Source organism: Pterocles gutturalis, unplaced genomic scaffold (assembly GCF_000699245.1).
Source record: "Pterocles gutturalis isolate BGI_N339 unplaced genomic scaffold, ASM69924v1 scaffold2982, whole genome shotgun sequence".
NCBI lineage: Eukaryota > Metazoa > Chordata > Aves > Pterocliformes > Pteroclidae > Pterocles > Pterocles gutturalis.
In genome coordinates, this window is record NW_010115023.1 from 25,202 (window position 1) to 38,113 (window position 12,912).

The 12,912-nt window shown below is 37.0% G+C and overlaps 1 protein-coding gene across 1 annotated transcript in view; it reads left to right on the forward strand.

Annotated features, from left to right (window-relative positions):
* Window positions 1-4,382, forward strand: part of TANGO2 (transport and golgi organization 2 homolog (Drosophila)) — a 21,075-nt gene extending 16,693 nt beyond the window's left edge. Inside the window, exons 6-8 of the mRNA XM_010075002.1 lie at window positions 970-1,123; window positions 2,406-2,510; window positions 4,066-4,382. Of these exons, the coding sequence (XP_010073304.1) occupies window positions 970-1,123; window positions 2,406-2,510; window positions 4,066-4,186 (380 nt within the window). The 3' untranslated portion in view covers window positions 4,187-4,382. The remainder of the gene's footprint in view (window positions 1-969; window positions 1,124-2,405; window positions 2,511-4,065) is intronic.
* The last annotated feature ends 8,530 nt before the right edge of the window (window positions 4,383-12,912 follow it).

Below are 12,912 nucleotides of genomic sequence, written 5' to 3' on the forward strand. Positions count from 1 at the left end.
GCTTGGGAATCACTTAGATTGTATTAAAATTTGTGAAATCTGTAATGACAATTGCAGATCACCAGAATACCCTTTCCAATTAAATTTATTCTCCCCCTCCATTATTTAGTAAGGATGTAGATACTATGCAGCTAAAAGTGGTCCCCAGGGACTGGTCTGTAAATACCTGATGGTTATTGCTTTTAAATTGTAAACTTATCTCATAACCTCCTTATTACAGATTTCATTAATTTCATGACACACAAAGCTTAAAGGATTAAAGTTGCTTTACCAAAATAAACTCAACAATATCATGATCGTGACTTAGTTTGTGCTTAGGTTATGTGATAACCTGATGTTTCTATTACTGTTGTGTTCTGGAGGAAAAAAAGGCTTTGGTATTTCACCTGATTTCACACCACAGTGCACACTGTGTTAATAACAGTGCTGAAAATCTCAAATTCAGCAAATTTTAGTAAACTTGAAGCAATGATGCCCTCAAGTGGATATTTTGGGTTTTTTTTTCTGTTTGTGTGTTGGTTTTGTGAGGGTTTTTTCAACCCCCTACTAAAACAGTCGGAAGTAGTGGTCCAGAAGAGTTGCTGACAAATGGTTAGGTTATTTTATTACAAACACAGCTAGGAGACTCTTACTGTTTGAAGGGAGGTTGTATTTCTTTTACCACTTTATATACATCTTTGATACATAGTTTAATGACCTCACTTATTTTTTAAGTAAAATGAAAGCTGGCAATAGGATGAATAAGGAAATTATAATAAGAGATTCATGATAAATTTTCTGACAGCATTTGTTTTTGTCTCTCAGACTGTGTGGGATAAGGTAATTATGAAATTATTTTTTTCATGGTACACAAGTTAATTTTATTTGTTCCAAAGCTTAATAAGTTACTTTTTTTTTTTTTGGGGGGGGGGGGGATGTTTTTTTGACATAAATAGATATTTGATTTGTTGCACTGTTTTGTATGTATAGGAATATATGGATTGAGTAATTCTTTGTTGGATACACCGTGGAGAAAACTTCAATACGGGAAGCAGCTTTTCACAGAAGTGGTCAAGAGAAGTGAAGGCCTTACCAAAGAAGACTTGGTGCAGGAGCTTCTTACAGTGATGAATAATCAAGAGCCGTAAGAACATGATAGCCGGAGGTTACTCAAAATGTGATATAACCAGTTTAAAAATGGCATGTGGAAACTATTTTGACAGAAAATAAACTTTTGCCTTATATTAATTGACTAAAGGTAGAAGGTAGAATAAAGGTAGAAGACACAATATAGTACAACTGATCTTTCCTTGATGTTCAGTAATTCAGTAGGATCTCATCTGAAATCATCTGACTATAAAAGGGAAATATTTACTTACAAAAAGCAATATTTAAAACTAAGACTGTAATCTTTCATAAGCACACCTCCAGATGAAATTTTTTTTCATAATAAGTACTAACACATTGATACGCACTAGCTTTGCACTTTCTTAAAATATTGCATATTACTTTATGATCACTGTGTGTGTGTGTGTGTTACAGGAATTAAGTAGGTAGAATGGCTGGTGGTGGAGTACGAAATAGAAGCTGACAGTTCTCACAGGCTGAAGTGCCCTGCCATGTGCCGTGTCTGTTACGACGTGGCATGCTCCAACACGGGAGTGAGAAGTGCTTAGTTGCTATATTCACACTAGAATTATTCGCACTAGAGTTGCACCTATTCTTGCTTCTCCTTGGAGCACGCACAGGTCCTCTTCACCATAATAACAAAGAAAATTATTCCATTTAGATGTAAAGGTCAGCTACAGTATAACAAATTACACAGCTTTCTTTACAGATCAGGATGAGCTCTGAAAATGGGGTTGAATTGACAGTCTGTTTTTTTTTTGCCCTCTTCCCCAACATTCATTGTACAGCTGATAGGCTGCTGAATTATTGTAATTTTAGATGTACAACTGGGTCTGTGCTAGGAGGCAGAAATGGGATTATTTCTTGAAGATGGAGGCTTAAAAATCAAACAAGAACCCTGCTATAATAATGGTTCTTTGACACAAAAAGAGCTGGAGTCTAAATGGATGAATGCTGGTTTATGTGTGATGTGCCTCAAGTTACTTGATCATTAATGTTTTAATTGAAATTAAAATACAGACAAAGAATAACAAGGAAAGTGAAAAACATGTCAGGATATGAAAAAATTATTGAAGTGAGAGAAAAGTTCAAGACTTTGAAAGAATCTCTATGGGAGAGAGCTTACAAGCTGTTTTATCTTTGGTCCTAATACTATAGTCTTGAACACAATTCACACTTCTGTACTTTTTGAAAAGTGATTGTTATTTATCAACCACTCAGTCAACACAGCGTGGTTCAAGTGGGATGAACGTTTTAATATTGGAGAATTAATATTTTTTTTTTACTTCTCTTTTCAGTCAGTTACCAGACCCTGCAATTGAAGACCAAGGGAAGGATTACATACGTCCTATATTGAACAAGTATGCAGCTATATGTGTTCGTTGCCCAGGTTATGGAACAAGGTAAAAAATTTGTAGTCAAAAATAGATGTGTACTCAAAGCATATCTCAAATCAAAATTATGCTGCTATAAGTTTTAACTCTATAATGACTGCTTTAAATTTGTTCAGATATTCACCAAGTATAATTTAGTAAAGTGTTTCCTTGCTCAGCATTTCCTTGCTCAGTATTCTGGTGTCTTAGATTTGCTGCTGATCAGCATTTTCAGCACACATTAGGGTTCACGTTTGGTGGGGAGTGTGACGTAGCTTCAGTTCATCCAAGACAAGATAATACAGTTCTCCTGGTTCCCTAGCATAGTAGCAGCTCTGACCACTTCTAATTTTGATCCTATCAAAACATTAAAATCTTTGAAATAATGTTTTTATCACAAAACACAATTATCTTCTATACCTGAGAAACTGCAGAACACAGTTATCTTCCAAGAACAAGAATAGTTTCATCTGCATAGCTAAATTTTTTACACGTCATTGTAGTATGTAGCTGCCAGTCTCATACATGAAAAACCTATTACTCTTGTTCAAAAGAACATGTATTTCCACTTTTCCCCTAACTGATGTTGCTGTTTTTACTGGGACATTTTCACTTTCTGCTCAAACTGTTCTACCAAAGCTTCAGGAAGAACAGAATAATGCAATGCATCTTGCCTTTAATCCTCAATGGGACAAAATTATCGGTGAACCTTGTTGCTGCTGATAGGGAACTCTAACTCTAGGAAACTGGGATAACTCAGTATAAATACTGACCTCTTACTGGTGAATTAACCCTATATTTCAAGTCTTCCTTGCTACTATAGCTGTACGGTCACACTTCTTTCCCTTAGTGACATGGTTTAGTGAATAGAGATTGTTAATTAGGCCTAATTATATTCTTCTGAGGAAACTAAGCTTTTTTTCACATGAGTGAAGAACTGTGAAATGACTTGGGGAAAGCCACTACATCTGGATGGTGGAAAACTCCTACTTTTGTTAGTCACCTCTCTAGCAGGGTACTGCAGTGTCCAGAGAGCAATAACAGCTTACACATGACAAAGTGGCATAGATGCTTGGAATCTGCTTTTCATGAAAACAAACTTCCTCTTTGGAAGGTTCCTAGAGAGAGAAAAGTTTTTCTGTGATTGTGTATCAGTGTCCTATGATAATAATTAACGATGTTTAAATCTTAATGGACAACTGATTTGAAAGGAAGGAATGAAAGAGTAGTATTGATATGAATAACCCATCAGGGTACACATAGGCTGTGAAGAAAAACTTGTTTTTATGCTACTTATGAATGAAACACTGGCACTAAAAAAAGCTAAACTTTTTATCGTGGTCTCTGTAAATGAGCAGCTTTGCACTTGCAGCAGGTGACACACAACAGGGAATCAGAGCAGTGGAGTGACAGAAGGGACTGAAAGTGCCCATTTGATCTTGCCAGGATCATTTCTGCCCTACTAGTGTGGTGATGATGTGGTCAAGAAAAAAAATGAGCTAAAACCTTTGGGGGTAAGGGATGGGACCCTGCAAATTTATATAACGGACACAAGGCTTAACCTTCTACCCTTCTGTTGTTTTAGGACTAACACAGTCATTCTCATCGATTCAGAAGGACGGGTTACTTTCACAGAGCGCACCATGATCAATGCAGATGTCAACCAGTGGAAAACAAGCACCTATGAATTTGAACTGCACACTTAACAACTTTCCACTTGAATGGTTTGTAATAAAAGCAGTGAGAGAACAAGCCATAAAGCTCTAGTAAATGTTTAGTGTCAGCCTCCACAAGATAAAAATAGCTAGGAAAGCAAAAGTTTAAAAAAACTGGTAGCATATCCTATCAGGTTCACAAATTCCTTGGATAAAACTAAAACAATAAACTGTTTTTACATTAGGTCAAAACTTATAATCAGAAATAAATGTTTAAATATCACCCTGCCTCCAGGGCAAGGCTATCTTTGCCCAAGACAAAGTAATTGCTTTTTTGTGTGTGTATTTTTTTTCTTAAAATGTTTAAAGTAGACTCTTAAACATGTTTTCAATTCCAAGGAGGGGAAACGTTTGCTGCTTTTATTGTTCTATTGAAGGTTTTACCGAACTTTTCTTTCCTCTTAACCTATGCTTTTAAGATTGTATAGCTGATGCCAATGTGTGTTAAATGAATGTATGTTATCTTTATAGCATTAAGTACTTCAGTAACATTTAAACTTTTCAGCAGTGCCATGGTGCCGTGTTCTGCCTTGGGAGGGCAAAGCAGGGGGTATTCTTTACATTTGTTTTCCTATATATAGTACAGCAATATATATATCTTATTTCAAAAACTGTTTGAGAGTATATAGGAAATTTAGTTTAGTCTCTCATCAGTTTTACTGAAAAAAATCATGGGAGCAGACTTGCTTATCTTTGGAATAAAATTATTTGTATTGTGACATCTTGTTTCCTGACAGTCTAATTAGCAATATTGGTTTTCTTATTTTCTTCCCCAGCAGGCAGGTAAGGAATAGGTGTCTTTGCAAACAAAAGTTGAATATGAAGTTTACGTATATGAGCTGTTTTGTACATGTGCAGTTTTGGCTTCATATCTTTTTTGATATACTATGTTAAGGCCTGGAGTGACTGCTCAGATTTTCAGTAACAATAGCTACTTCTTGTAAGGTAATATTATTGCAACCTTATGTTGCTGAAAAAGTTGGGTATTAAGATGCATTTCACATGTTCTGACATCTGTGAATTAAAAGCTATTTGAATGTATGCTTTTTTCAGTTACTCGCTGCCACTATAGGTGATAGAAAATTCCAGCTAATGTCCAGATATTTTAAAACCCCAAGTCATTTTGCTGCTATTGGTGTTATGTTTTGACTTACTTTGAATGCTGAATATTAAGTTAGTGATGGATAACTGCTATTCTTTCCTCTATTTATGCTGAATGTGTTCTTTTCAAAAGCCTCTGATTATTAATTAATTATTACAAAGGAGCAAGATTTCTGATACTCTGCACAAAGATGTGCAACTGTTCTTCTGTACTCAAGCTTGTGTGTTCAAGCATTCTCTCACTAGCGTGTGTGTCTGTCTGTAATGGAGGCAGCAGTAAATTAGACTTGTGATTGAGGTGAAGTACTGTGAAAGGCCATTCCCAGATTTCTAATTGCCAGGAGATGCTAAAGCAGCATTTAGTCGATTATTTCGTTTGTATTTACATAATTAAATAGCTTCTGGATACCAGGGCTGCTTGCATGAGTAGCTACATGTTGTTGATACAGTACTATATAAATGACTTTTTGACCACCTTGATCGCAAGACGATCGATATGGTCTTGTTGGGTTGTACATGGTTCTGAACTCAGAGCCTTCCAGACTGTCTTTCAGAGCTGTAGGAAATGGTTAGCTCTTTTTTATTTTTTATGACTGTTTGAGCCATATATTAGAATAGAATCATATAATAGTTTTGTATGAATAAAAATCTTACTGTTATTTTCAGATGCAAAGAAGTAGCTATAGCTGTCTTAAATGTGAATTTGACAAGTGCATATTTAAAAACAAAACTCTGCTTTGATGGCTTGCTCTTACTGAGAGTTTGCATAGCAAACTTTTTTTGTATCTTAAGAAAAAAGTCACCAGTGTATATTTGAACAAGACAGTCTCTTTTAAGACATTGCGTAAATGGTAAGCAAAGTACTTGCGTGCCATTTCACGATAAAAGCATTTGCAAACCTTAGTTTTTATGATAGTCCTGTAATAATGAAAATTTATTCTTCTTTTTTACATAGAGGCAAAAGAAAAGCAAGTCAGAGCTTAGATGTAAAACCAGATGATAATAATGTATTTTGCTTTGCTTGAATCAAAATTCTAAATCAGGGGTTTTCTTGTTCTGACAACTAAAATAAAGAACCAAAACCTCTGATGTTATTTTTTTTATTATGTCAGACTTATTAATAAAGTGAGCTTTTTTTAACAACTTCTGAAGCTAATGAGAGTTTTGCCTTTGGCTTCAGTGGAAACAGATCAGGATTGCAGTGCAGATATCAGCAAGTGGTGCTTGTCCATAGAAATTATCAGGTATTTGTGAAGCGCATGATTTACTGCATGCGAATTAAAAGTTGCAATGAATCCACTGGAAAAAGTAAATCATAGCTCAAGTTACCAAATAAGTATTTTATTTTTATAAAAGTATTTTTAAGAATAAAAGGGGACTTTAAAAATTCAGTTTTAAAGGATATAAAGGAGAAAAGTGCATATAGGAAACTACTGCATGACATTTTACTAAGTTTGTTTATATCCAACATCTTTTCAAAGTCATAAATTTGCAAGAAATGTTTGTTTCCTGTCTTTTTGCTATCCAAATGGTAGTGGAAGAAATTTTAAAATATCTGTAAAAACTCAATTCTGTATCTTTGCTTAAAGTTGTTTCACAATTGTTGTTTACATGTGTGTTCAAAACCAGAATCAGAATAAAGTCAAGCTGGTGACTGGTCTTTGTCAACATTAATAGATTGTGCATTTTTGCACATACATTTATGATAATTTGCCTGTAACTGTGTGATTGGATGAAGTAAAATCTTTCCTGAAGTATTAGAAATGAAAGAGCTTTAAGTCTATTTCTGGTACTTAATTCCTTTTCAAGAGTGCCGTATTTTTCTGGGGCTTTTGTTTGGGTTTTGTTGTCTGCTGGGTTTTTTTAATTCTATGCTGTAATGTGCTTATACTTGTCTTATCCAGGTAAGAAATTGGAAAATATTTCTGTAAAGCTAATATTACAGGTTTGGGGCATTTTGCTTTGTTTTTTCAGGTTAGTAAACAGAATATATTGACTAGAATATTCCCAGACCAAGTGTCTCAGTAATCTATTGTCTGAAATAACTCTTCAGCTTCTGACAGCCAGTATGTGCCCACCACTTCCCCTCCCAAAAGCAGATGTTCTCTTCTTACGAGCCCTGGCTGGATTCCAATCCAAGCACAGCAAGATGGGCTAGAAAACACAAAGGTCTTCAAAAACTGAATTTCTGAAACTGTCTGGAGCATGAATTATTGGGACTTCAGCACATTCTTGTTAACCATTATATGCTTAAATATTCTCAGATGTTCTGGAACTGAGCTGGTTTTATGAAACTTTATTTTATGAGCTTTTTCTTTTTGTGGCCTCTGAGAAGCGACAGTGCCTGCTAATGCAATAAGGTGCTTTACAAGCTTGCCTCTGGGGACAGAGGAAGCGTTTTCGACGGATATCTCATCTGACAGCCAGCCCTTATCAGCACAGAGCCAACACTGGTCAGTAACTTACCAGACTGTGTAAACACATCGATTGCCTCTGTTCAGTGGAGGAAACCACATCACTTTTCAGACATTAATTAAGATAGATTAAATAATAAACTGGAGAATATGTGGAACCAATAGTGTCTCTTCTTGTGGTACATTATAATGAGTATTCAATAACTGAGGCTTTTGCCTCTCTTTAAAAGACTGTGAAAAAGGTGAATGAGAGAGCTGGTTTTCTCCTTGTACTAGCTCTGCTGTGAACAGCAACTGGAAATAACCAGAGAGCCACGGTCTTGGCCAAATGCATGTATCCATCTTGTGTTCATCATAGCTCACCTAAATGGCTGGTGTTTCCAGAGGAATTAACTGTCCTTTCAGTTACACATGGGGCTATAGTAGTACCTTAGTTTGATTAGTAGTGCCCTTGTGTGATTTTTCTGATAGTCCCTATTTATTGTGCTTTGGGTCACATTTCAGGGTGGCTTCAGATCCCAAGGACTGGACTGTTTTCAGATGGAACAGAACTGGAAGATGCGTTTCAGGAACATGCTAAGTGTACTCCAGCAGGTAATAGGTTCAGCCTGAAGTAAAACTGTCTGAAATGGATGTAGCATGGAGATTTAAGTACTCGGCACGGATTGTTTTGCTGCATAAATCTGCTTGTGTTGGTCTGCTTTACTTATAGACATAGCATGTGATAGATGTGTGTTGTATCGGTATCCTTGCAATATGGCGTTGCAAATTTTTCTGTTTTCTTAAGTAATCTATTGTGCCAGTCAAGTCTGAGTACTCTCTTGGTATAATATGCATGTGTTTAGGCTGGCAAAGCAATCCCAGAATGGCAGTTACATAAAAACCAGCCATACCAGCACAATTGTGCTTTCAGAAGCATAACTTATTTTGCCTCTGTTGGGGAAGACAAAGGTACTGACATTTATGGTTTTGCTCATCGAAGTGCAACTACACCTGGATTTTTGGCGGCCAGAGATTATGCTCCTGATTCATGCCTGGGTGCCACCAGCAGTATATATAGTAGACCAAGCTAAGGAATTGAAGCAACAGATTTTACCTGTAGTTCGCAGTGGTCCTGTGAACAGCAAAGTATGCTTTGTTATCACAGGTTTGGATTTAAAACACTGTGATGTATAATGGCTCATAAGAAAGATTGCCACCCAACAGAAGTTACTGGCTGGAGGAGTTTAGAAGCCACAATGCCTCTAGTAGTTGTCAATGGAGTACTGCTATAGCTCCTAACAAGTAACTAAGATTGACTTGCAGGGTTAGTTTAACAACCGTTTAACAATAAGTTATTTAATTTTTCTCTAATATTCCCATAGATAAATTTGTAGTGGATTTGGTTGTTAGCGTGGCTTGGCAAAGGTCACTCAAAAGTATATAGCAGGCAGGAATTCCATGTTGTGCCCAGATGCATTTATCACAAGAACATTCCATATATAAAATGTTTGAATATAATGATAGAGTCATTTAGGTGGGAAGAAAGCCTGGGACAGAAAATGAGTTGTGGGCTATAACAAGGAAGAGCTGTTACTTTTTATTTGACCTCTTACTTAAAGTGGGATATGATGACTAATATTGTCTTTAGAAAAATGCCAGCCTGATTGGACAAAACGTGAACAGCAATCTGGAACTTCAGAGAAGTAACCAATTGGCTGAAGTTTCTCCAGCAGAAAAAAAATAATCAGAAATTAGATGTGCTTCTGTAGACAACACAACTGAGTTTGCCTTAAATCTGCATGGATGCCAAGTGCAAGAGTAGTAATTCCCTGTACTGTTGAGCCAAAGGATGTGTCTACTTTGATTATCTTCTGTAGCAATCAGCCACCTCTTTTGATATGAGAGGACTGGTCTGAGCTTGCTCTCGGGGTCCCTTTGGTATCTTTCTGTGGCTGTCAGGTGATGACTGACAGGGGTTAGGTTGTGGAGAGTAGATTTCAGCTTTGTGTCTTTTTTGTGAGACACAAAAATACACAATGCATGTAGATATCTTTTATAAAAGTTTGCTTTTTTTCTTCCCCCTCTAATTCTGCCTGAATCGGTGTTCAATGGCAGTGCCCATTTTGCTGTGTGACACCTGGCTGTCTCTGTTTAAAGCTTTAATGGATTTATTGTTCTCTGGCAAATGAGACAATGGATCTCCAAACTTGGAGAAAATCCCAACCCTATTGATGTCACGTTTTTTAAGCGTGTAACTTGGGCCTCTACATGAGGAATCTGAATTCTCTTAATGGAATCAATGGGGAGGCTTAACTGTGTCTCTGAACACTTAAAGAATCTGCTTCTCATTTTATGGGCAAGCTAAATTAGATGCTTGAAGTTAGGTGTCATGAACCTTCTAAGGATTTTTTTTAATAAAGTCTGCATTATATTTCCTGAGGGGGCTGGACACTGGATTTGATATGTGCCGTATTCAGACCAGGTCCAAAGTAGAAACAAGTCATCTTTGTTAGTTTAGATGCCTCCATGCAACATAAATTGTTCTCAGATTCACCACTGGGGCGTGAAAGAAATCTCGCTGAACTCAATGGAAATAATCTTGTTGGATGCTGATGTAACACGAATTGTGTCCTTAATACAACTAAATTTAGTAAATCTTAAACAATTTGCACTGCTTTTTACACCTACAAAAATAACTTTCCCATTAATTAATTATTTTGGTTTGTCAATTATATATATATATTTAATTGCACTTTACTTGATTTTTTTCCATGGTTGAGAGCTTTTTCAGACTTACAACTTCCATAGCTGCATTTGGAATGCTACTTCGAAGTACAGAAGGCTCAGTCATTTCCACTCTGCAGTATGCTCAGGTACGATTTTTTTCCATAGTTGAGAGCTTTTTCAGACTTACAACTTACATAGCTGCATTTGGAATGCTACTTGGAAGTACAGAAGGCTCAATCATTTCCACTCTGCAGTATGCTCAGGTACCAGGTAAAGTCTACACAGAAGCTTTTCTCTGCTGAAGTTCAGAGGTTGGGCTTTGCAGAGCTGCAGGAGCCTGTATATAGTCTGGAACCAGTTTGCCTCCCCCTCGCTGTCCAAGGTGGCTGGAATGTGAGTACTGTATACAAACTGTCCCCTGAATAGCACCTAAGACTAAAAATCTGTCTGTTTTAATAACATTACTAAGGAAGTATTTTTAAAAATAATATTCCAGCTCTTTGAGTGTGAACTGGCACACTGTAGGCTGTAGCTAGAGTGACTCGGTTCCATTAGTTTGGTCGTTATTGTTTCCATCAGGTTAATAACTCATATTGTAAAGTACACTGCTTCACACCTGAAATCTATTTTATGCCTTGATGATTAGTGTTTAAGGTGTCTTTGGAAAGATGAGTCATTAATTTTTTATATTTCATATCTTCAGAAAGTAAAACACCTTTTTTTGCAAAGCACCTTATTTTACTGAAATAAAAGTAATGCAAGCTGTGCAAAATTTGTCTTCCAGTGGACTTCACTGTTGGAATAGTGCAGGATGTGCTGTGGGTGTTCCTGCTCCGGCAGGGGGATTGGACTAGATGATCTTTCGAGGTCCCTTCCAATCTCTAACAATAGTGCAGTGTGTGCTGTGGTTACAGACATTGTAACTAAGAATATGAAGAAGACACTGGCTCCACCTAATTTTCATTCTGATGAATGCAGCTGTAGTTGTTTTCCTTATAGGCTTGTTCTTTGTGTTTTGCATTGACAGCAATTGTTCCTGTCCAGCCTCCCTACCTCTTGTATACAGAAATCTCCTTGTCATTAGGAACTGATTGTTTGCTGATGATAATGGTAGTTCATTATACTATTGTAAATCCTGACTGCACTATGCAGGTGGACCTGCACACTTACAATAATTCAAAAGTCTGGATGGAAGATACAGTTTTTGTGCATGTTGGTAAGTCTTTTGTCACAAGTCCAGGTGATCAGAATTTTCAGGTGAATTTGCAACTTGTCAGATGTAACAGATTTAATTCTCCAGAGGTCATGTCGGCCTTCTGGGTTAAAAATTTAACCATGATTTTAATGTTGTTTTGATGAAACCATTGTTTTGCTACTGGATTTTTATTCTTTTGTTTATGAAAAGTTAGTGTTTCCCTGTAGTGTCAGTGTCTCAAAGGATCAGCTGTTGCATTGTTGCTTTAAGTCATGGTGTTTGGATTCTCTGAAAACATGCATAATGGAAAAACTAACACTCTGGTTAGTTTTTCACTTCCAAAGCACTGAAGGCATTTTAATTCTCCCAACTCTACACAAAAACCTGTTTGGGCCTCTCCTGATCCTAACTGAAATGATAAAAAAATTAACCTATTTACTGCCGTGTGTAATCTCTCAGTGCAATGCTTCAGTTACACAGTGACATAAAGTGGATGCAAATGAGTCATGATACTTGCATTTTCATATATCCTTTGAAAGGGACAATCTTCTGTCACAATGTTGGCAATTTATGAGGTGATGTGACACAGTCAGTTTGCAGCAAATGCCAGCATCACCTCACAATCTGTACTTAATCACGAGATATGTTTCCTCAGTGTTGAAGGTTGAAGCATGATGTAAATGGCTGTTTCACAAACCATGGATATTTACTAAATATGCATTCTGGTTTGTTTTAAAATTACTAAAAGCAGTCATAATTCAAAGACCCACTCTCAAATAATGGCTTGAGTGCAGAAGCCTGTTCTGAGCAATTAAAAATTAGAAACTGCTTTGTTTTTGAGGGCAGCTTGCAGCGTCAAGCCCATTTTGGTAAGGTTATCATTAGGTGTGACAGAGCAGCATGCCCCTGTCTGTGTAAATCCCCCCCTGCCATTAGATGTGTCCCTCCACTCAGACAAACACACAGATGAAAGGCCTAACAGAGGTCTTCAAAATATTACTTGGAGTAAATCAGATTTGAAGGGATAATGCTGTAATGGTGCTGCTTAACAATATAAACCCCTGGTTGTAGGAAAAAGTGGCATCGTCTGTCCTAGCTAGCGATAGATGGAGGGGGAAAAGCTCTGAGCCCTCCTTCCCTCAGGCCTGATCCCAGGTGTTAACCTCCTGCACCCCTGGCTGCTGCTCTGTTTTTCTAATTTGAAACAGGGACAAAAACCCTTCACCATCAGCTTTCCCACAGATTATCCGCTTTCCCGCTGCTGCACCAGCAGTAAACACCAAGCCCGGTACGGGCTG